General features: G+C 49.4%; 1 protein-coding gene across 2 annotated transcripts in view; it reads left to right on the top strand.

Moving 5' to 3' along the window:
* SRRT (serrate, RNA effector molecule) overlaps positions 1 to 23693 on the top strand; it is a 34967-nt gene that overhangs the window by 1683 nt on the left and 9591 nt on the right. Inside the window, exons 2-13 of one of the 2 annotated variants that reach the window (XM_080979705.1) lie at positions 177 to 386; positions 1492 to 1620; positions 3848 to 3994; positions 6367 to 6555; positions 11296 to 11465; positions 13699 to 13868; positions 13965 to 14066; positions 15499 to 15613; positions 18262 to 18461; positions 20889 to 20950; positions 21957 to 22035; positions 22806 to 22997. In XM_080979705.1, the coding sequence (XP_080835831.1) occupies positions 268 to 386; positions 1492 to 1620; positions 3848 to 3994; positions 6367 to 6555; positions 11296 to 11465; positions 13699 to 13868; positions 13965 to 14066; positions 15499 to 15613; positions 18262 to 18461; positions 20889 to 20950; positions 21957 to 22035; positions 22806 to 22997 (1674 nt within the window). In that variant the 5' untranslated portion in view covers positions 177 to 267. The remainder of the gene's footprint in view (positions 1 to 176; positions 387 to 1491; positions 1621 to 3847; positions 3995 to 6366; positions 6556 to 11295; positions 11466 to 13698; positions 13869 to 13964; positions 14067 to 15498; positions 15614 to 18261; positions 18462 to 20888; positions 20951 to 21956; positions 22036 to 22805; positions 22998 to 23693) is intronic. The other variant, XM_080979706.1, reaches the window with a different exon arrangement.

Genomic DNA, 23693 nt, shown 5'->3' with positions numbered 1-23693 from the left:
ATTTTGTTGAGTTAATTAAACAGTTTTAATTGGATTGTGAATAAATGTGCAATTAATTGTTATTGCTTTGAATTTTATTGTCATTCTGAATAGTGCTTTTTAAAAGGGTTGGGTTCCGGAAATGTTTGGGAACAAGTGTGGGCATACTTATTTTTCTTTTCCTTGTGCTTTGCCAGGGGTCTTTTTGCCCTGAAGACAGCTGTGCTGGAGCCCCTCAGAATAACTGCCTCTTGTCTGCAGAACCAGGGATAGTCGCAACCTGCAACTATGGGTGACAGCGATGACGAGTATGACCGCAGGCGCAGGGACAAATTCAGACGTGAAAGGAGTGACTACGACCGTTCTCGAGAACGTGATGACAGGCGGCGAGACGACTGGAGCGACAGGTACACCCCAAGTGACCTGGGGAATGGAAGCAATGGCGGATGTGCTTAGAGAGTTGCTCTCTTCCCAGGGAGACCAAACTTGATGCCTTTCTTTTCTGTGGCTGCAGGAAAGCCCATTCATTCTTGGGGGAGGGTGTCTACAAGATAGGAAGGAGTTCTATATTTATTGTTTTCTTTATTTCATTAAAATGATACACCGCTTGATTGTTTAAAAAACTACATCAAAGTGGTTTACAAAAAACCCCAATAAAGCTATGAATAAGAATTAAAATAACTAGGGACGCGGGTGGCACTGTGGGTTAAACCACAGAGCCTAGGACTTGCCGATCAGAAGGTCGGTGGTTTGAATCCCCGTGACGGGGTGAGTTCCCGTTGCTCGGTCCCTGCTCCTGCCAACCTAGCAGTTCGAAGGAACGTCAAAGTGCAAGTAGATCAATAGGTACCGCTCCAGCGGGAAGGGAAACGGCGTTTCCGTGCACTGCTCTGGTTCGCCAGAAGCGGCTTAGTGATGTTGGCCACTTAACCCAGAAAAACTGTCTATGGACAAACGCTGGCTCCCTCAGCCAGTAAAGCGAGATGAGCGCCGCAACCCCCGAGGCAGTCACGACTGGACCTAATGGTCAGGGGTCCCTTTACCTTTAAATACAGGTTAAAACCTGCACCAGCTTTCTAAACACCTGCTTGTCTAAAGAAAAAAGTTTTTAACAGGCACCAAAAAGAGTACAGTGAATCTGCCTTCCTGATATCAATAGGCAGGGAGTTCCATAAGTGCTGCTGCACTAAAAGATTGAGTTCTTATAAATGTGGAGCAGGTATTTTGTGTGACAGCAGCAGTTCTGCCCATCTGGGTAGGCTTGCCTGAAGAAAAACGTTTTAAGCGTATTAGAATCCTTAACACATGATGGTTGATGGTTGATTGCCCTGTTTTTGAGGGGGGCAGGGTGGAATCCAGGTAGAGCAGGTCCTGAAATATTTCTCAGGCACTTCAGCTCATGGCACAGAGGGCTGGTAGAAAACCCACTTGGGCTGATTTCTGCCCTGCCAGCCGCAGAGAGGGGTCAGTTATGCATGCCCTCCTTACCAGCTCTGTGGTGTTTGCATCCAGGGACTGGGACAGGGGCCGAGAGCGCCGCAGCAGAGGCGAATACCGTGATTATGACCGGAACCGGCGGGAACGCTTCTCCCCACCTCGCCACGAACTGAGCCCTCCACAGAAACGGATGCGGCGAGACTGGTAGGTGGCTTTTCGATCTCCTCTGGGTTGTTTCTTCCATTCTTGTTCTGCGTTACGTGGCTCTTCAGTTTCTGGTTCCCAAGAGGAACTGCTCAGCAGAAACAGCATATTGGATTAGGTCTGGGGAATCGCTGACCTTCCAGAGCATGAAGAATATAAGAAGAGCCCCTCTTGATCAGGCCAGTGAGTGTCCCATCTAATCCAGCCTCCAGTTATCACAGTGGTCAGCCAAATGCCCCATTGGGAAATGCAGAAGCAGGACCTAAGCACAAGAGTGTAGTGTTCCGAAAGCAAGGAAGGATTGGACACTTGATTAATAAAACACACACGAGGCTTGACCAGCAAGACTCTGGGAGGAGTGCGTATAATAATAATTCCTCTCCACCCCTCGGCCCAGGTCGTTTTATTCACAAAAGAACTTTTTACACAGCGTTCGTAAGAACCAATCCGATATTCTCTGAGCATTTCAAAAACCCCACGTGGGACAAAGTCAGATCAGAAGAACTTCTAACTTCAAAGAAAGCATTTCCTACTTGAGCACGCATATGTAGTTCAGAGTAAATAAAAGAGGAAGCAAGAAGGCATGCTTTTAGGAAACCCTGGACGTCATAAACAGGAGAGGCAGGATGGCAGTATTTACCATCTCTTTGTGAATTCTCTTCCTGGCACCTTAAGATCTATCTAAAGATTAAACTACATCAAAGAACCTACTATCTTTATGTACTGAGGATGTCTGATGAACAACTGGCCTGTGTTTCAGAATGCTTATACGTGCCTGTCAGGGTAGAGAAAGCAAATGGCAGAGATGCAGAGGCTTGTGGGATTTGATCAGAAATTATTGTCAATGAATCAAACCCAGTCAACGCAATGCTTTCATTGGGGACACAATGGCTTGATGCATATTTTATAATTCCTCATAGTAATCCCATCCCATCTGATCACTACACAAGAGCAACTCTTTCCAGCAACTGGGATTAGCTGTTCTCAAGGACCTTGAGTCCTTGTCAGGGGAAAAGGCAGGGTATCAATAAATACATAACAATAATTCAAAAGCATTGCTGCCTCCAACTACGGAGGCAGAATGTAGCAGTCATGGCTAGTAGCCACCTTAGTTGGTGACTGCAGGAGGGAGTTCCACAGTTCCACTGCGTTTCTTTTATCAGTGCTGGCTCTCTCAGCGTTCAGCTTCATTGAATGTCTACGAGTTCTAGTGATACGAGAGAAGGAGGCAAAACCTTTTCTTTATCCAGGATAACCTGGGCGGAGGGGGAAGGATGCTGGACGTGGAAACGATTGTCCAAGTTTGAAAAGCTGGTATCGCAGGATCCAGTTTGTCCATTTTGTTGAATTAATCAAGCTAAATGGTGTGAATTACCGTATTTTTCGCTCTATAGGACGCACCGGACCATAGGAGGGGGAGAACAGGGGGAAAAAAATCCTCCCCCTCTCTGCTCAGCGCCCCTTCAGCGAAGCGGCAGGAGAAACGGAGCCCCTTCTATTTCTCCTCCTGCTTCGCTAAAGGGGCATTGCGCAGAGAGGGAAAACTGTTCAGCACCTCTCCAGCGAAGTGAAGCCTGGAGAGCGAGAGGGATCGGTGTTCACCGACCCCTCTCACTCTCCAGGCTTCAGGCGGCTATCCGCAAGCCTTCGGAGTGCAGCGGGAACTCCTGCTGCGCTCCGAAGGCTTGCGGATAGCTGCCTGAAGCCCCCGGAGCGCAGTGGGAGTTCCTGCTGCGCTCCGGGGGCTTCAGGCGGCTTCAGCGAAAGCAACATGAAGCCTCTGGAGCACGGGGAGAGTCTCCCTCTGCGCTTCGGAGGCTTCGCGTTGCTATCGCTGAAGCCCAGGAGCCTGCATTCGCTCCATAAGACGCACACACATTTCCCCTTCATTTTTGAAGGGGAAAAAGTGCGTCTTACAGAGCGAAAAATACGGTAGATTTTGAATATATGTGCAGTTAATGGGCACCGTTCTGAATTTCACTGTTCCGTTATCGTGGGTTGTGCAGACTGGTATTCTGAATATTGCATTTTGTAGGGTAAGGCAGGACACACCGGGGATGAGGTTATGGCACCAAGGGTGTGGACCAGCCAGAAACAGTTTGGGAAGAACTGGTTTTAACACCTATCCCCTTGCTCCAAAATAAATCGGGATCAATTAACACTTTGGTTCTCCCCCAGTCCTCTTGGTGGTTTTAACTTTACCCCCTCCCCCAAAAAACTTCTGCAGGGATGAGCACACATCGGACCCCTACCACAGCGGCTACGAGATGCCTTACAGTGGCGTCACCACCGGCCCTACCTACGGACCTCCGCAACCTTGGGCTCACCCAGAAATGCACGTGACACAGCATCACATCTTGCCTATCCAAGCCAGGTAAGCTGCTCCGAGCACGTCCTGCGTCTTCAAGCCAGGTGGCCTTTGCCACACAGGTGAGGGCTGCTCTGCCTGAAGACTGTGAGAGATGTTGGTCAAATCGTCTGCCCAAGAACAGGTGCCTACAAATACTGAAATGCCTCCCTGTTGCTTTCCGTGTGACAAAGTAGAATAATAGGATTGTAGAGGCGAAAGAGACCCCCAAAAGTCATCCATTCTTACCCCTTGCAGTGCAGGATAATAACAGCTAAATAAAAACTAGGCCTAGGACCCTCGTACCTACGGGACCGCCTCTCCCGGTCTGCCCCACGGAGAGCCTCAAGGTCCATAAATAGCAACACCCTAGAGGGGCCGGGCCCTGAGGAAGTCAGATTAACCTCAACCAGAGCCAGGGCCTTTTCAACTCTGGCTCCGACCTGGTGGAACGCTCTGCCTCATGAGACCAGGGCCCTGCAGGATCTGATTTCTTTCCGCAGGGCCTGTAAGACAGAGTTGTTCCGCCTGGCCTTTGGCTTGGAATCAACTTGATTCCCTCCCCCTCTTTTTCCTTTTTCCTTTCTCCTCCTGCGATGAGGCTGCATTTTAATATTTCAATGTTTCAATGTTTCAATTGTTTTATTTTAATCTTGTTTTTAAGTTGTATTCATTCAACTTGTTTTTATTATTGCTTGTTAGCCACCCTGAGCCCGGCCTTGGCTGGGGAGGGCGGGGTATAAATAAAAATTATTATTATAATTATTAATAATAAAAACAGCTAAATAAAGAGCACTTCAAACAGGCTCAACCCTGGGCATGAAGAATCAGATGATAAGGCAGCATTTGATCACCTGTGGGTGGGCCCTGGAGAAGACGGACGTGGCCCCCGCCATCCATGCTTCAGTTACTTCCAGGGGCGGCCCTGCCATGCACACAATGTGGGGCTCACTTTGGAGATAATCTGAGAGCTTTAGGTTTCTTCAAATGCAGCAACCAGGGCTTTGCTTCGTGCTCATAGGCTGGGGAACATAACTGAGCTTTCGTCAGCTCCATTGACTTCCAATTTCCACCTGGGCTCCTTTAAAGCCCTAAGTGGCTTAGGGCCAAGTTGCCACTTGGTCTTATAATTCATATTGTGCCGCTCCGGGTACTTAACGGTAGAAAGTACCCAGGCTTCTTAAGTAATTACAGTTAATTAAATAATTACAGTTAAGTAAGCCTTGCACAGGCTTCTTAAGTAATTACAGTTATGTTGGATTTAACAGGGTTTGGATTGGTTACGTCAGGTTTACACTGGGTTTGTCGTTAATCCTGTTGGTAAAATAAAAACAATACTAGCTATTCGTTTAGCTAATGCCCACTTTTCACTGGAGGTCCCAGGGTGGGTTACACCTTTAAAACAAAACGTTGTAAACAGTTTAAAACAACAATCATAAAATTAAAGTGGGGCTGAAAGATATGCCCCTCAAGTGTCAAAAACCAGGGGAAGGAGGTGCATCTTCAGCGTCCTCCGGAATGCTGTATGATAGAGGTGAAAGGTGAACCTCTGCAGGGAGGGAATTCCATATCTTGGGGGCCACCACAGAGAAGACCCTCCCCCAATCTACCACCAAGAGTCATTTAGAACTTTCAACTACAGTGGTACCTTGGTTCTTGAACTTAATCTGTTCTGGGAATCCATTCGACTCCCGAAACCGTTCAAAAAACCAAGGCGCAGCTTCTGATTGGCCACAGAAGCTTCCTGCACTCAATTGGAAGCCGCGTCGGACTTCCAAAAAAGTTCACAAACCGGAACACTTCCAAGTTTCGCGGCGTTTGGGAGCCGATTTGTTCTGGAGCCAAGCCGTTCGAGTTCCAAGGTACCACTGTGTAATGTCAGCACCTTGAATCTGGTCCGAAAACAAACTGGCAACCAATGCAGCTGCTTTAAAACAAGGGTTATATGGCATCCCAGCCAGTAATCCGGCCACTGAGTTTTGGAGCCGTTGAAGTTTCCCAGTCTTCAAGGGCGACCCCACATAGAGCGCGTTGCAGTAATCCATTCTGGAAGTTAGCAGAGCCAAAGTCAAATCCAGGAGCAGCCCCAAACTGCGAAAAAAATTTGGAAGCCGCCCAGAGTGGCTGGGGAAGCCCAGCCAGATGGGCGGGGTATAAATAATAAATTATTATTATTATTATTATTATTATTATTATTATTATTATTATTCCTCCAAGGGGGTGCGACCCCATCCAGGGCAGGCCACCCCTCCCATCTCCTGCACTTGACAACTCAACTTTGCGCTTGAAAAGGGTCTGCAGAGCTTTGCTGCTTTTGAAAGGGTCGCCTCTTTGCGCCGGAGACGTCGAATTGCGAGAACGCACACCTTTTTATTTCCCTTTTTCTCCTTCCCTCCCAGGCTGGGGAACATCGCGGAGGTGGACCTAGGCATCGCCCCTCCCGTCATGAAGAACTTCAAGGAGTTCCTCCTCTCCTTGGACGATTCCGTCGACGAGACGGAAGCCGTCAAGCGCTACAACGACTACAAGCTGGACTTCCAGCGCCAAAAGATGCAAGACTTCTTCCTGGCCCACAAGGATGAAGAGTGGTACGTCTCTCGTGGGCTGGGCCTTCTTGCCTTGGACCGGGGCGGGGGAGAGGCGGGAGGTGGAGCAAGGAGAGGTCTGGTTCCCTCAGGGATGTGTATCTGTAGTTATGCGTGACTGGCAACCTAAATAAGAGGCCTTCAGAGCGGAAGATAATTCAGTAACCAGTTGGTAGATTTGTCAGGCGTTAGAAGGCTGCCGCTGCCTGGCCTTCCGATGGGTGTAGCTTGCTGGAATGCTCAGGGCTTTAAATGACTTGTGTGAGTTAAAAAAATTCAGTGTAGCATGAAGTCTCCAGCTAATTGAAAGAATATTCTGCACATATCCCTGTGAAGTCCTTGCACCTTTTCTCCACGGGGTATATGAGCCCCATCCCAGACACACACAGGCAGGCTAGAAGAAGCAGCACGCACACATCCATTCTGGGTGCTGGCCTTGTTCCTGAGGCCCCCCTCCCATAAATAGGCCCCCCTTTCCCCTTGGACTGCCAGATTCGGGTGCTAATTCGCCCTCCCTAGTCTACGTTTCTAGTTTACAGATAGCAGAGCAGCGTTAGTGAGTGGGAGAGCTCTGTTACAACCAGGGCAGCCAATGAAATCAACCAGCTGTTCCCAGCATATTCAGCTCCGGCTCCCCCAGCCTGGTGCCTTCCAGGTGTTTTGGACCACAGTTCCCATCATCTCTCATCCGAGCCGGCTGCGCCCGTTGTCCGAAGCATCTGGAGGTTGTCAGGTTGGAGTTGGTTGGTTTAGTTGAAGCAGCGGACTTTGACTTGGCGCGCTCAGGTGTGCTCTACGAAATGTAGAAACTGCTTAGAAGGATGTGGTGGTTCAGGGGGTCAAAAAGGAATGCTGAGGAATACTGAATGTGTGGAAATAGGGACAAGAGAGGTGGGAAATGAGAGACGTGTAGAAACCCCGCCTCTCTGGAAGTCTTTGTTGTTCTCCTGCCATCTTCATCACCTACATACCGTCTTTGCTCCCTTGACATGTTTTCCACTAGTTCTCTTTCACATCAGTAAGCATAAAAACTTCTTCCACCAGCGGCTGGGTTCACACATGACTCATTTAGCGTCTGTGTGGCTTGTTAGAAGTCCCAAGCCCAACATGCTAACCATGGTTTGTTCTCTGGCAGCAGACCCAACGTGAAGCTGCGGCTTGTTGCTGGCTTGTAAACCATGGTTTGTTCCAATTACGGTCTTAACCCCAGGGGTCTAACCCCAGTGATCTCGCTTGACCCCTACCCTAGATGCTCTCCAAGATTCAAGGCAAGGCTGGGTAGCAAAGCAAGCTTTGGAGAGAACAAACCATGGCTTGTTGTCACGTGGTTCGTCGAACAAACCATGGTTTAGCATTGTGTGCGAACACAGCCATGATTATCTGAATCCAGATGGTAACGAGCTGTTTTGCACCCACTCCCCTCCTCTCACTTGTAAAATGCAGCTTTTCATCATTTAGATGTCTTGTGCTTTTTCCTAATTCCTGTCTGCTTCTCAGCTGACTTGCTTGTGTACTAAATACTTTCAGAATTCCAGTTTGGAAACCCCAGTTCCTCTTTTACTTGGGTTCGCCGCTCAATAGCTCCAGCAGCTTGTTCGCCTGCTGTTAAAAGCACACGCACGCTTTCCAGCAGAATCCTTGAAAACTGAGCAAACGCAAAATAAAATTGAGAAAGAAAACTGCCAGCCACTAGTCAGGCGAAGCATCCTTGTATTGATCTTGTTAATTATCTGCTGCATTTATACCCCACTTAATTTATCCAAAGAGCTCAAGGGGGCGTGTTCATGGTCCTCCCGCCTCATTTAATCCCCACTGTAACCCTGCAGGATAGGATAGGCTGAGAGGCAGTGACTGGCCCCCAAGGGCCGAATGGGAGGATTCGAACCCTGGTCTCTGCCAGGTTCTAGTGCAACAACTCTACTCTGCTTTTGAGGGCATGTGTGGGTGGGGCTTGGCCCATCGGATGGGGACGTTTCTGGTTTTTTTGTTTTAGTTTCTACAGAGCACGACCGCAGCTGCTATTATTGAACCATCCGAAATCAGTTTACCAGGTTGGCAGGATGGGTGGAGCAGGCTTCAGGTCAGGCCCACGGAGAACCGGGAGGGTTAGCGAGGGTTGCTCCAGGGCAAGGGAAGGAGGCTGGGGGCGAAAGGTAGCCTCTGGATGGACGTGGCCGAGATTGTTTGCGTGCCTGGGGAGCGGAGGGCCACTTTGCTGCGGCGCTGGATGGGGGAATCTCAGCAAGGGGAGTCAGCTGTGTGTGGTTCCTCTCCCCTAGGCGATTGGGTATCTAACACAGCTGTGTCTCTCTGTGTGTGTGTGTTCACTTTTGACCATTTTAATTTCCTTTGATAGACTTGAACTTCTTTCATTTTTGTTAATTGGTTGTTGACTGTAATAACTTGGCCTTTTCTCCCCTCCTCCCAAGAACCTCTCACAGGAGACTCCAAAAACCATCCGTCCTCAGCCTGGAGAATCCATAAATAAGCAAAACAAACCAAAGAGCCTTGAATGTGCTTTTTTTTTTTCTTTTCAATTTTACCCCCTTCCTCTCTCTGCTGGTGGTGGCGATTTTTTTTCTTCTTCCTCCGTAGCGCAGACAGTCAGGGTCTTCACTGTGCACAATGCAGTGACTAGCTGAATGTGACTTGGCAGGATGTAGGCAGAGCAGGGCGAAATCGCAGGCACCAGAGCCTCCTCTCTCTTTTGTTTTTGTTTTCACGAAGTCCTGCGGCCCAGCGAGAGAGAGAGAGAGAGATTTTCCAATCTTTTGGGGGTTAAGCCCGTGCTGCTTTTTTCTTAAAAAATCCGCCGAAGAAAACTCTCTTCGCTTGGAAGGCTCGGAGTGTGACTCCTCTCAGTGTATGTATGACGTGTTCTGTCTTCTTAAATCAGAGCTGAGAGCAAAAAAAAAAATAAAAATCTAAAAACGCATATCTTGTATTTGCAAAAGGTAAAAAAAAAAAAAAAAAAGACTGTAGAAGGCGTGTTTTGGATTTGGTTGTATTAATTTCCACCCTTCCCCTTTTTAACTGCCTTCCCCCATCGAAGCTGCTTTTACATCTCCCCCCCACCCAATCTCCAAATCCTGAGAGCGTATCGTGTCCCAAATAGGGCGAGGCAGGATTGGGCCAAAGAGGAGAGAACTGCATCCTGTACTCACAGTAGCTGAATGCCCCAAAGAACCTAGGAATCTAGGTAGACAGGAGGCTGCAGTGTCCATAAGGGCTTAAGGAGAGCTTTGCTGGATGAGGCTCATAGCATCCTGTTCTCAGGTGCCCGTTATGAGAAACCAGCAAGCAGCAACTCTCCCTTCCTGTTGTTTCCAGCAACTGGGATTCAAAAGCATCGCTTCCTCCGGCCGTGAAGGCAGAGCGCAGCTGTTGTGGCTAGCAGCCTTCGACAGCCCTCTCCTCCACGAAAATGGAGTAAATGGCTGCCTCACAAGCAGCGACCCCCAGATCTCCCCGCAGAGTTTGACCTCTTTGACAGGAGCGACCCCCGTGGAGCTAGCCCTCCCCACACTCTGAGCTGGGGGGCGGGCTGAGGCTTTCTTCAAACAGGGCTCTACTTCCTTATTACACATAGTTAGCATCTGCGGACAAAAGAGGGCTTTCCGTCCCTGCCTGGCAGGTGAGGCTTGGGGTGTGGGGACATTTTAGCATGGCAGCGGTGACCTGGCCATGGCGGAGGACCAGACCAGGGGAGGCTTGAGGAGAAGCCTGTGGCAAGCCTTGAGAGTGAGGCAGGAGGGGCCTGGAATAGTTGTTGCTGCTGCTGCTGTTATTATTATTACAATTTATGACCTACGTTTCACTCCTAAAGTCCCAGGGCTTGCAGGGCGTGACAATGAAAACCCAATCCAAGGTGCTTGTGTCGGCGTTTAAAGTTACCTAAAAGGTCGCCTCCTTCCCTACAGACCCCTTCGGGTGCCAGGATCTGCGGAGAGGTCCCTCTTGGCAGTTCCTCCACCCTCAGAGGCTCAGGGTAGGGGTGACCTAGGGGGAGAGGACCTTCTCTGTGGTGGCCCCTAAGCTGTGGAACTCCCTTCCCTGTGATGCTCCTGGCGGGTGCTGAAGACGCCCCTTTTTCCCCTGGCGTTCGACACTTGAGGCGTACATTTTTAGGACCCGCCTTCCCTTTGCAGTGGCTAAGTAGATTTGATAACCACAAGCTTTCTCTGGGACCATAATAATAATAATAATAATAATAATAATAATAATAATAATGGAAGGCGGGGAATAAACTTGACAACGGCAGCAGCAACAACAAACTAAACCCAAAGAGAGAAGGGGAAAGGATTCTGAACCGAGCCAAGTTGCCGAGGAGTAAGAGGCCCTTTCTTAGACCAAAGCAGTCTCCCCGAAGCACCCACTCTGCAAAGAATCTCGCTGGCACACCCGCCTTCCCTATGGCGGGAGACAGTGAGCGAGCGGCGCCCCTTTTTGTGGAGGTGGGCTTTGGCCTGGCCTGCCAGCGACCGAGAAATTCCTCAAGCAGCGCTCCCCTCCCCTCTACACTTCCATTTCCGCAGAAACCAAACCAAACATAAAAGGCACCTGGAGTTTCCTCCCTCCTTCCCTCGCTTTGCATGTGTGAATTAGCGACCGAGAGGGTCGTGCTTCCCTTTCCCTTTTTCCTGGCTAACACATTTCTTCCCCTCCCCTTCGCCCCTCCTTTTCTGTCTCTTTCTCCTGCCCCTCCCCACCCCCCACCCTTCTGCTAATTTGGGTTCCGTTCAGGTTCCGGTCCAAATACCACCCGGACGAAGCCGGCAGGAGGAAGCAGGAATCTCACAACGCCCTGCAGAACCGCCTCAATGTCTTCCTCTACCTCATGGACAATGGCTGGTTCGAGAACTTGCAGCTGGAAATTGACAAGGCCAACGCCATCATCAAAGTCTTGGATGCCGGTACAGTTGCTGCTGCTGCTGTTGTTGTTGTCGTCCTCCTTGCATATACCGTATTTTTCGCTCTATAAGACGCACCAGACCACAAGAAGCACCTAGTTTTTGGAGGAGGAAAACAAGAAAAAAAATATTCTGAATCCCAGAAGCCAGAACAGCAAGAGGGATCGCTGTGCAGTGAAAGCAGCAATCCCTCTTGCTGTTCTGGCTTCTGGGATAGCTGCGCAGCCTGCATTCGCTCCATAAGACGCACACACATTTCCCCTTACTTTTTAGGATGGAAAAAGTGAGTCTTATAGAGCAAAAAATACGATATTTATTTGTAACGAAAAGCAACACAAGCCACGACGATGCAGAAGTGCGGTGAAGCCACACTTCTACAGACAGATTTCCATGCCAAAAATCCACGTAATAAGTTAATATCTCAAAGTTCCGAGTAGCACAGACCTCCTTTCTCAAGAAGATCATGAAAAGGCTCTGTTTCCCTCTTCTTCTCACCATATACAGTGGTACCTTAGGTTACATACGCTTCAGGTTACAGACTCCGCTAACCCAGAAATAGTGCTTCAGGTTAAGAACTTTGCTTCAGAATGAGAACAGAAATCATGCTCTGGCGGCGCAGCGGCAGCAGGAGGCCCCATTAGCTAAAGTGGTGCTTCAGGTTAAGAACAGTTTCAGGTTAAGAACGGACCTCCGGAACGAATTAAGTACTTAACCCGAGGTACCACTGTACTTAATTCGTTCTGGAGGTCCATTCTTAACCTGGAAACTATTCCTAACCTGAAGCACCACTTTAGCTAATGGGGCCTCCCGCTGCCGCTGCACGATTTCTGTTCTCATCCTGAAGCAAAGTTCTTAACCCGAGGTACTATTTCTGGGTTAGCGGAGTCTGTAACCTGAAGCGTATGTAACCTTAGGTACCACTGTATGCAACCTTAGCCAGATATACAACGTCCCAGATTGCAGTTACCCACGCTCTCATGATTGGTTTTCTCATCCCCCCTCCCCCCTTCAGTTTTGACAAATATTTCTGGCAGCAGTTAAGAGACCTTGCATTAATTCCCTGCCCTTTGTTAGTGCTTCTTTCCTTAACATAACCAGATAGCAAAATTAGAGGATCCATGGGTAAAGTAAATCCAGTTATTACTTCAACAGTAGGGTTCAGTTTACCTAATCTGGCCTCAAGATTTCTAGCGAAGGAGAGTTTTTGCTTTGGGTGCCCAGAAGGCCATTGCGTCTGTCCTCCTCGCAAGCCAAAGCCTGCTTCACCTCCAGGCTTGACTACTGTAACTCGCTCTATGCGGGGCTGCCCTTGAAGCTGACCCAGAAACTCCAGCGGGTGCAGAATGCCGCGATGAGGCTCCTTATGGGGTCCTTGCCGCAGGATCACATTCATCCAGCGCTTTCCCAACTGCACTGGCTCCCAGTGGAGTACAGGGTCAGGTTTAAGGAGCTGGTTTTGACCTTTAAAGCCCTATGCAGTCTAGGACCCTCATACCTACGGGACCGCCTCTCCTGGTATGCCCCGCGGAGGACCTTAAGGTCCACAAATAACAGCACTTTGGAGGTCCCGAGCCTCAAGAAGGTTAAATTGGTTTCAACTAGGGCCAGGGCCTTTTCAGCACTGGCCCCGACGTGGTGGAAAGCTCTGTCACAAGAGACTACGGCCCTGTGGGACTTGACATCTTTCCGCAGGGCCTGCAAGACAGAGCTGTTCCGCCTGGCCTTTGGTTTGGACTCGGTCTGACCCTTATGTTTCCCTCCCCTTTTATGGTCTTGATTTATCGGCTACTTTAAAATGAGTCTGCTTTTTAAATTACATTTTAACCTGTATTTTAAATTGGGTTCCCCCCCTCTTTTTCCCCTATTATGTTTTTACTGTGATTATTTATTGGTGTTAGCCACCCTGAGCCCGGCTTTGGCCGGGGAGGGCGGGGTATAAATAAAATGTATTATTATTATTATTATTATTATTATTATTATTATTATTATTATTTTACTCGAGACAGCCTATCTCCAGACACTTAGGCGTTGACATATTTTTAATCTTCTGGGCTGCCGGTTTTAATTATCTTTATAAACAGTTGTGAAGAAAGGTGGTGGCATTTGGAGCAGCCTGGGGTCCATGTAGATCTTTTGCTGAGTTTGAAAGCTGCTGAACCCCCCAGAATTGCCTCCACATGCCATAGTTAAGAGCCTGTCAGGGTCTTGACGGTGGTGGCTCCCTCTCCCCCTGCAGCCGTCATTAAGATGGAAGGCGGGACTGAACACGACCTGAAGATCCTGGACCAGGAGGAAGAGGAGGAGCGTCAGGAGAAGGCAGAGCCAGGGAAGAAGGAAGAGAACCGGCTGCAGGAGCTGGACCGCAAAGCCTCGGAGAAGGACGACAAGAAGGAGGAGGCCAAGAAGGTAGGCCCTGGGGAGGCGGGTGCAATCCTGGCTGGGCCTTCCTTGCTGCTGCCAGCTGGGCAGGGGTGTCTGACGTGCCTCCCTGCTCTGTCCTAGGCTGGCGACGAGGAAGCTGTCGAAGACAAGGCGAAGAAGGCCTCGGAAGAGGAGGAGAAGAGGGCTGAGAAGAAAGAGGAGGCGGACAAGGAGGCCAAAAAGGTGCAGGGCCCTTCGTGCTTCCCTTCATTGAATCAGGGCAGGCGGGAAGTGGATGAGCTGCCAGAGTAGGGTGTTTGTGGAGGCAGGTCTGTGCCATTCTGGAGGTTAGATAGGTGGGAGGGACGCGGGTGGCGCTGTGGTCTAAATAATAATATAATAATAATTTATTATTTATACCCCGCCCATCTGGCTGGGTTTCCCCAGCCACTCTGGGCGGCTTCCAACAAAACACTAAAATGCAATAACCTATTAAACATTGAAAGCTTCCCTAAACAGGGCTGCCTTTAGATGTCTTCCAAAAGTTTGGTAGTTATTTTTCTCTTTGACAACTGGTGAGAGGACGTTCCACAGGGCGGGCGCCACCACCGAGAAGGCCCTCTGCCTGGTTCCCTGTAACTTGGCTGCTCGCAGCGAGGGAACCGCCAGAATGCCCTTTGCGCTGGACTTCAGTGTCCGGGCTGGACGATGGGGGTGGAGACGCTCCTTCAGGTATACTGGACTGAGCCTCTTGGGCTTGCCGATCAGAAGGTCGACAGTGCGAATCCCCACAATGACGGGGTGAGCTCCCGTTGCTCAGTCCCAGCTCCTGCCAACCTGGCAGTTCGAAAGCACGTCAAAGTGCAAGTAGATAAATAGATACCTCTGTGGTGGGAAGGAAAACGGCATTTCCGTTGCGCCAGAAGCGGTTTAGTCCTGCTGGCCACATGACCCAGAAAGCTGTCTGTGGACAAACGCCGGCTCCCTTGGCTGATAAAGCGAGATGAGCGCCGCAACCCCAGAGTCGCCTTTGGACTTAACCGTCCAGGGGTACTTCACCCTTTTATATAGGTAGGTAGGTAGGTAGGTAGGTAGGTAGGTAGGTAGATGGGGAACAAACCTCCCTGCCTCTTTAAAGAAAGGCCAAGCGTTATTCCAGGAGTAAATGATGCAAAGGAAGCGGGAGGAAACAAGAGCATTGTTGGGTCAGACCAAAGGCTCCCTCCTTGTTCTCTTTTTGTCAGCCAGCGGAGGATACCTTATTCTAACAGGCCTTTTGCAAGCTGACTGTTTTCAATTAAAGAAAGGGCTTTGAAGTAATGCCACGCTGTTCTCATCACCTGTGTTTTAATAGACCTGCCTTTTATATTTATTTTAAGTCTCTCGTAGTTTAACTATTTATAATAATAATACTTTATTATTTATACCCCGCCCATCTGGCTGGGCTTCCCCAGCCACTCTGGGCGGCTTCCAAAAAAATATTAAAATACTGTGATACATCAAACATATTTCCTAACGGGTCTCTCTTAAGACGATTTTATCCGTGTTGCGTTAATTTGTGGCAAGCCGCCCCTGAGGCGGGGAGGTGGGATTTAGAGATAATGATGATAATATGCCCCAGAAATGAGAATTTTTGGGGTAGGATCGACTGCTTCCTTTCTCCCACCCCTCCCAGATCGGCCACAAACACAAACGGAAGCGCAGTGGAGACGACAGCTACGACGAAGGCAGCGTTTCTGAATCTGACACAGAGTCAGAAGGCGGGCGCCCCGAAGAGGAGGACAAGGAAGGTGGGTGGAGAGATCCAGTAGAAAAACAACAACGAATGGATGTACTGTATTTTTCTGTGTATAAGACGCCCCTGTGTAAAAGACGCCCCCTATTTTGGGGAGAGGGCTCCAAATTAAGAAAATGGAGGGAGGATTGCGCAGAGTTGTTGAGTTTTTTGGGGGGGCAGAGTTATTGAGCTCCCCCCCCCCAATAATATTTATTATTTTCAGTAGATAAACATAGTAAAGAAATAAAAGATTAACAATAATAAAAACAAACAAAAAAGAAAAGAAAAAGAGGGGGGGAAAGATACATAGAACATATTACCACTTAATTAATTAAAATTAAGTACCATCCATCTTCATAAACATAGTATTTGACTTCCTCGAATCTCTTCCATCCGAATTTCTTAGTAATTATATGTAGCAGTTTCCAATATCAGTGTTTCAAAAGACCATATCACAGTCCTATTCATGTTACATAGCTTTCCTTATCGTACATTTTCTTATTTATAAATTTAATTCCATTTTAATCCTAGGCCTAATTGTTTCTTTCAAGTGGTTATATATCTTTAATATTACAATATTTATTCAAATAGTCTTTAAGTTTCTTCCGGTCTTCTTGATGTTCCTCTTCTTTCTGGTCGCGGATTCTCCCGGTTTTTTGGGGGGACTCCAAATTAAGAAAATGGAGGGAGGATTCCCCAGAGGTGTTGAGCTTTTTAGGGGGGGGGTTGCCAAAAATCGCTCACCTGCCTGACATACGTTGCCACTCACACGCGTTGCAAAACCCACCTATCACCCGCCAAATAGCTGCGGTGACAGCCAATCAACACCAGCCCTTGCCGCAGCCACCAATAACACGCCCAATAGCCGCTGACAATCTCCGGCTCCCGGGAGCAACCAATCCCACGTCCCCACTATGCGCTATCCGTGTATAAGACGACCTCCTGTTGTACATCTGACTGGGTCCGGTATACTCCCACTGCTCCAGAATTCCCAGCCAGTAGCAGAGCGGCAGCATGTGCTTGATGTGTGTGTTAAGAGAAGAGTCCGCACGCTGTTTCTTTCTATACTAAACAGCTTTATTTACATTGGACAGATAAAACAAACAATCCCGTCAGAGACCGGAGACATGGCGCGCGTCTCTGACTCTTCTCCGTGAGAAGTGAAAGTATCACACAGACAAAGAACTCAGCTGTAGGAAGCTCCTCCCCAGATGCAGGACACATAGAGGTTAACCCCATAAATACCCCCCCCCCCTTTGTCATAATTTTCTAAGAAAAAACAATCGTCTTGTACACGGAAATGTGCGGTATACATTTAAGATGCGTGAGCAGTGAAAGGAAGGATTGGAAAGCAAACTGGAACGTGTCCAGAGGAGGGCAACCCAAATGGTCAAAGGCCTGGAAACGATGCCTTATGAGGAACGGCTAAGGGAGCTGGGCCTGTTTAGCCTGGAGAAGAGGAGGTTAAGGGGTGAGATGATAGCCATGTTCAAATATATCAAAGGATGTCACATAGAGGAGGGAGAAAGGTTGTTTTCTGCTGCTCCAGAGAAGCGGACACGGAGCAATGGATCCAGACTACAAGAAAGAAGATTTCACCTAAACATTAGGAAGAACTTCCTGACAGTAAGAGCTGTTCGACAGTGGAATTTGCTGCCAAGGAGTGTGGTGGAGTCTCCTTCTTTGGAGGTCTTTAAGCAGAGGCTTGACAACCATATGTCAGGAGTGCTCTGATGGTGTTTCCTGCTTGGCAGGGGGTTGGACTCGATGGCCCTTGTGGTCTCTTCCAACTCTAGGATTCTATGATTCTATGAAAGCCGTATTGCGAAAGGGCGTTTGCCCCGGCGCTCTGGTCCAACTTGCTGGCATACCACTATGGCCATCTGGTCGGCCGCTGTGAGAACAGGATGCCAGGCTAGATGGCCTCATCCTGCAGGCCCGTCTTACCTTCTTAACATTTAGAGGTCTCCAAATTAGAAAAGAGCGAAGGGTTTTGCCTCTGTGGCTTTGCTGAAGCCAGAGATAAGCCTCTGTAGCTTGAGCTGTTTCTTTCCTGAGTCTGGTTTTTTCTTTTTTTTAAAAGCGTTTCCTCTGGTAAACCAAAGCTCCAGTTCTTTGGACCTAGAGATGCAGGGGTTTGTTTGCTTGTTTGCTTGCTGAGATGTGTAATTCCAAGAAAAAAGCACACCAAGAACTCAGGCCAATGTAAGTTTCAATAGTGGGAGTGGTTCCTACTCACAAGTCAATTCTGACAAGAATTACAAACTCGAGTAGAGTTTACAAACTCTAACAGAGATCTCAAACTCATAAAGAGACGTATAACACAATAATTTGTTAGAAAGATTTTCTCTTTTTCACTCTGTTAGAGTTTGCAATCTCTACTTGAGTTTGTCATTCTTGTCAGAATACATATTTTTGAATGGATTAGTTTTTGTTACTATTGACTATTGACTTGTCAGTAGGGACCACTCCCACTACTGAAACTTACATTGGCCTGAGTTCCTGGTGTGCTTTTTTCTTGAGATGTGTAATCCGGCAGCTCGCAAGAGTCAACCTGCTCTTCCGACGCCTTGGGATTCGCAATTCCCTCGCCGCCGGTTAGCCGGAGGAAATCCGCCCCAGAGGCCTTGCTCAGAGTTCTTTGCCGCCTCTTTTTTGCAGACAGGAAGCCGAAGGAGGAGAAGGCCGGGGCGGCGGCAGGGGCAGCCGGCGCAACAGCGGGGCCAGCGAAGGAAGGCGGTGAGGAGCCCCCCAAAGCCAAGGAGAAGGACGGGGAGCCCAAGCCCCGCCCCCTGCACAAGACTTGCTCCCTCTTTGTGCGGAACATCGCCCCCAACATCTCCCAGGCAGAGATCGTGGCGGTGAGTGGAATCCAGCTTGCGTGGCGCTGGCCTCTCTCGATAGTGGCGCTGCAGGGAAGAGCAGGTGTCTCTGGGGTGGGCTGTGAGACCCTAGGAGGCCCCTCCAGGGAGAGGGCAGGCTTGGGAAGGCTTATAAGGAGCATAGGTAAGTCAGGCCAATGGGGAATCTTGTCTGTTTCATTAATAATATTATTGTACCTAGCTTAGTGATGTCGACACTGGCTGGCAGCTGTGGCTCTCTGGGTTCTAGGCTAGGTGTATTCTCAGCCCTGCCTGGAGCTACCAAAGGGGAGGAGAGAGCCTGGGACCTTCTGCATGCAGAGCAGCTGCACTGTCACTGAGCCCTTTTGGATATACCGTATTTTTCACTGCATAAGACGCACTTTTTTCTTCCTAAAAAGTAAGAGGAAATGTCTGTGCGCCTTATGGAGCAAATGCGTGGTCCCTGGAGCCGAATTGCCCAGGGAGAAAAGCAGATCATGCCTTTTTTTGTGAAAGAGGGAAGTGGTTGTTGAAATAAAGTCGCTGATGGTTTGCCAATCGGGGAGAGAGATAAGGGATGCTAGAGATAAAGGAGGCTGCCTGGGAGGGGGGAGGTAAAGACAGCAAACTTGCAAGGAGAGGAGACAGGAAGACTAAAGCAGTGAGGAGAGAAATTAGAAGAAAAGGAGGAGCAAAAAACTGCTCCAGCTAAGGAAAAGACACTAAGGCAAACAAGAGGGAAGGGAGTGTTGAAAGGAAACAGCTGATCGGTGGGATCGGGAGAGAGATAAGGGGGGAGGTAAAAGCCCATGGATCCTCAGGATTTTTGCATTGGTTCACCCCAAATTCACCATCAGATCACATAGCATGTCCATGGCTACAGCTTGCACCAAAAAAGCCATGCACCCACTGTTTCGTGGGGCCACAGTGGTGCAAAAACGTGGTTACAAAGCACGGATCCACATGGATCCTCAGGCGTTTTGCATTGGGCTACCCCAAACTCACTGTCAAATCACACGTCTGTGGCAACAGCATGAACCACAAATATCATACATCCACTGTTTCGTTCAGAATATTTTTTTTCTTGTTTTCCTCCTCTGAAAACTAGGTGCATCTTATGGAGTGAAAAATACGGTATATGGTGCTCAGAGCTTTCCAGACAGCCTCCCTCCCTCCTTTCAGTAAACCTGGCATCTCTTTTCCCAGCACGCTCTGGCAGGGGGCAGACAATCAGCAGTGGTCAGTTGGGCGGCTTGGGGCCAGTCACTGCCTCTTTCAGCCTAAACTACCTCGCAGGGTTGTTTTGATGACAAAACAGAGAGGCAGGGACATGCGTATACCGCCTCCAGCTCTTGGTGGGGTATCAGTGTAAGAAATGAGTGGATTGTAGGATTGTAGAAGAGCTGGAAGGGACCCCGGAGGACATCTAGCCCAACCCCCTGTAATGCAGGAATCACAGCTGAAAAGTCTTTGACAGCCACCCAACCTCTGTCCAAAGGCCCCCAACAAAGGAGAGCCCACCACCTTCCGAGGGACCCTGTTTCGCTGCCGGGCGGCTCTTGCCACCAGAAAATTATTTCTGATGTTTAGCAGAAACATTTGAATCAATGGGTTCGAATCCTAAGACGGGCTGCCCTTCTGTGATAGAGGAGCTGACTTGGCAAGGTTTCTTATTCTGGGGCCGGGGGTTGAGCAGGGTTTTCTGCTTTCTAATAAACGAAAATCTTCCCTCATTCCCTTATGGGGGACACAAGAGCCCTTATAGAGTCCTTTGCAGGTTCTCCATGAGTTGGAGAAAATAACCGAGGCCAACCAGAGAATACTGAGAAGCAAAGCCTGATCTTTATTGATTTGTTGCAACAGGGTGCCCCCTTCACACACAGGAGGAGGACCCAGAACTCAGGTGTGCCCGCCCCTATATAGACATTTTAAATTGCCCGCCCTGGAGTCCAAGACCACCCCCAGAAACATCATACATACATCACAGAAAGGGGTGGTCTACAACAGAAATCTGAGTGTGTTGTTTACCTCCTGTATGGCAGGTTACCTGTTAATGCTCACTTGATTGGATACCCTGGGGAGCCTGGCCAGTCTGTTGTAATGACAAATTCTTCGTTCCTGAGCCAGGTCACAGGCTCACCCTATTCATACACAGACATACCCTTCAGACAGGATTTGTGAATGAAAAGACAATGGGGAGGTTTTTCCATTTTACTTGACCTTGCAGAGAAATCATTTGGTCAGATTGGGAGTCAAAATGGTTTCCGGGCTGTTTTCCTGTGCTGCTTCAGACATGTGGTTTATATGTTTATGTACATGTTTGCTTGGTACATTTATGAACATTTATTATATATACACGTATATAAGACCTTAATTTTTTATTTCAGCCTTAACATACCTACCCCACAATTTTCCAGCTTTTGACTCCCCTCCCTTCTTTCTCAGCTTTGCAAAAGGTACCCTGGCTTCATGAGAGTGGCTCTTTCAGAACCCCAGCCGGAAAGGAGGTGACGTTCATTTTTTGATCCCACACCCAAAGACTGCTTGCACGTTGCTTGTGTGTCTGTCTGTGTCATATCAGTCATAGTTCCATAGGATCCCCTGTCTGTAGAACAGCATAAGAAGGTAAGAAGAGCTTGCAGGATCAGGCCAAAGGGCGCCCATCTAGGCCAGCCACCTGCTCTCGCAGGATTCGAACACAGGATCAACGCTCTCGCCTCCTGCGGTTTCCAGTAACTGGAACCCATAAGCATTCCTGCCTTCCAACTGTGGAGGCAGAGCCATTGTGGCTAAGAGCCATCGACAGCCCTCTCGATAGAATTTGTCCAGTCCTTCAGGCGTGTGGCATCAACTTGGTTTTTTTGCTAGAACCACTAACTGCAGCTGGGTAACTCTCAGAGATTAAAAAGAAATACAGACCCCCCCCCCCCCCCCGGTGCTCCAAGCTTTCTCCATTCTGGCAATATACGGAAGGCGTTGTGGGGGGGAGTCATTTAAGTTGGTCCCATCGTTAAATAGTTGGGAGTCAGAAATCCTTCCTGATCTGCTTACATCCCTGGGAGATCCACGGGTCCTCCTCCTGCTGCTCTCTAGAGGGTGGGGGGAAGAATTCCCCTATTTTCAAATCTCTGCGGAGCCGTAAGCCTTAACTGAGTGGCTGTGAACAACTTACTCATCATTTCTGCTCTTTATAAGAGGTTCTTCTGCTAAGCAATTGCAGATCCGCTTTTAAACAGTGCAGAAGGTTCCTTTGTTAGGCCGGAACAAGCATACCAGCAATTTGGCAGCCGAGAAGTCCTTTCTACAGAGAAAAGCAAGGCAGTTGCTGTATCTCAGCCTCTAGCCTCCCACGCAGGGCCGTTGTGTGGCTGAAATGAGAAAGCCCTTTGTGAACTGGCTTGGAGGAAAGGCAGGGTGTGTGTGTGTGTGTGTGTGTGTGTGTGTGTTCATGTGCCTGCGAGGGGGAGAGGGCGTTTGAAAAGCCCGGCAGCCGAACACCTTTCTCCTTTTCAGGTTTTTCCGAAGAGGCTGGGTGACCTTTGACCGCAGCGTCAACATCAAGGAGATCTGCTGGAACCTCCAGAACATTCGGGTAAATGGGCGATTCCCAAAGGGGGCAGGAGGCAGGGGGATTCCCTAGGGGACCCTAAGAGGCGAGGGGGCAGTGGGGAGGGCACTGGAGGTGCAAAACAAATGTCAAATTTTGAGAAGCTCGTATCCCTGGAATCAAGTTCATCCGTTTTGTTGATGAACTGATTCGTTTTTAACTGGATTTTGAATGAACTCTGCAGTTAATCTTTCCTGTTTTGAACTGCATCACGTTGTTATCTTCTTGAACAGGCCGTGCAAACCACTTTTCTGAATACAGTGGACGCTCGGGTTGTGAATATGATCCATGTGGGATGCACGTTCGCAACCTGCAGCGTTCGCAACCAGCGTCTGCGCACGCACGGGTTGCAGTTCGGCGCTTTGACGCATGTGCGACCGCCAAAACCTGGAAGTGACCCGTTCCGGTACTCCCGGGTTTCGGCAGTCCGCAACCCAAAAAAATGCAACCTGAAGCGTCTGTAACCCGATGTATGACTGTAATGCTTTTTGTAGGGGGCAGTGGGGGGGTGATGAAGCAGAGGCGAGGATGGCCCCCAAAAGTTTGGGAACTGCGAGAGACGAATCCCACCTCATCCTTCTCTTAAATTGTATATCCCGATCTGTAGGGTTTTTTTCCCCTGGGGTAGAGGATAAACAATGCCTGTGATGCTTGGACACAACTGCGTGCCAGGAGCGGGGAGGGTGTCCCTCCCTGTCTCAGCAAGGTTTGGGGAGCTGTTCTGGCGTTGACCCTGCCCTCCGCCCTCTCCCCAGCTGCGGGAATGCGAGCTGAGCCCCGGCGTCAACCGCGACCTGACCCGGCGCGTCAGGAACGTCAACGGCATCACGCAGCACAAGCAGATCCTGCGCAACGACATCAAGCTGGCGGCCAAGCTGATCCAGACGATGGATGACCGCACCCAGCTGTGGGGGGCCGGGGAGGCCCGCCCTGCCTCCGAAGTCTCGGTCAGTTCGGGGCCCGGGGTGGGGGGACTGCCTGGGAGGCGCTCGCGGCCCTTGGGTTTTTCTGCCCTTCGGATTTCTCTGTGCCTCTTCAGATGGCCCAGTGGATTGAGCCTGCTGTACGTGAAAACCAGAAACTTACCGTATTTTTCGCTACATAAGATGCACTTTTTCCCTCCTAAAAAGTAAGGGGAAATGTGTCTGCGTCTTATGGGGTGAATGCAGGCAGGAAGCTCTGCTCAGCGCTCCCTTTAAAGAGCCGCGCGGAGCGTGTGTGTGGCTCTTGCTGGCTTTTCCGGGAGGTGGGAGAAGGGACTGACGGGCTGCCCTCTGTCCCTTCCCACACCTCCCGGAAAAGCCAGCAAGAGCCGCTGCCAGGCTCTGCTCAGCGCTCCCTTGTAGAAGAAGAAGAAGAAGAAGAGTTTGGGTTTGATATCCCGCCTTTCACTCCCCTTAAGGAGTCTCAAAGCGGCTAACATTCTCCTTTCCCTTCCTGCCCCACAACAATCACTCTGTGAGGTGAGTGGGGCTGAGAGACTTCAGAGAAGTGTGACTGGCCCAAGGTCACCCAGCAGCTGCATGTGGGGGAGCGGAGACGCGAACCCGGTTCCCCAGATTACGAGACTACCGCTCTTAACCACTACACCACACTGGCTCTCTTTGTAAGGGCTCCCTTTCGTCCCTCCTGCCACTTTGCTG

The sequence above is a fragment of the Podarcis pityusensis genome (assembly GCF_964106645.2).
Source record: "Podarcis pityusensis genome assembly, chromosome: 13".
NCBI lineage: Eukaryota > Metazoa > Chordata > Lepidosauria > Squamata > Lacertidae > Podarcis > Podarcis pityusensis.
The sequence above is the reverse complement of the archived record's forward strand: the minus strand, read 5'-3'. Positions and strand labels throughout refer to the sequence as shown.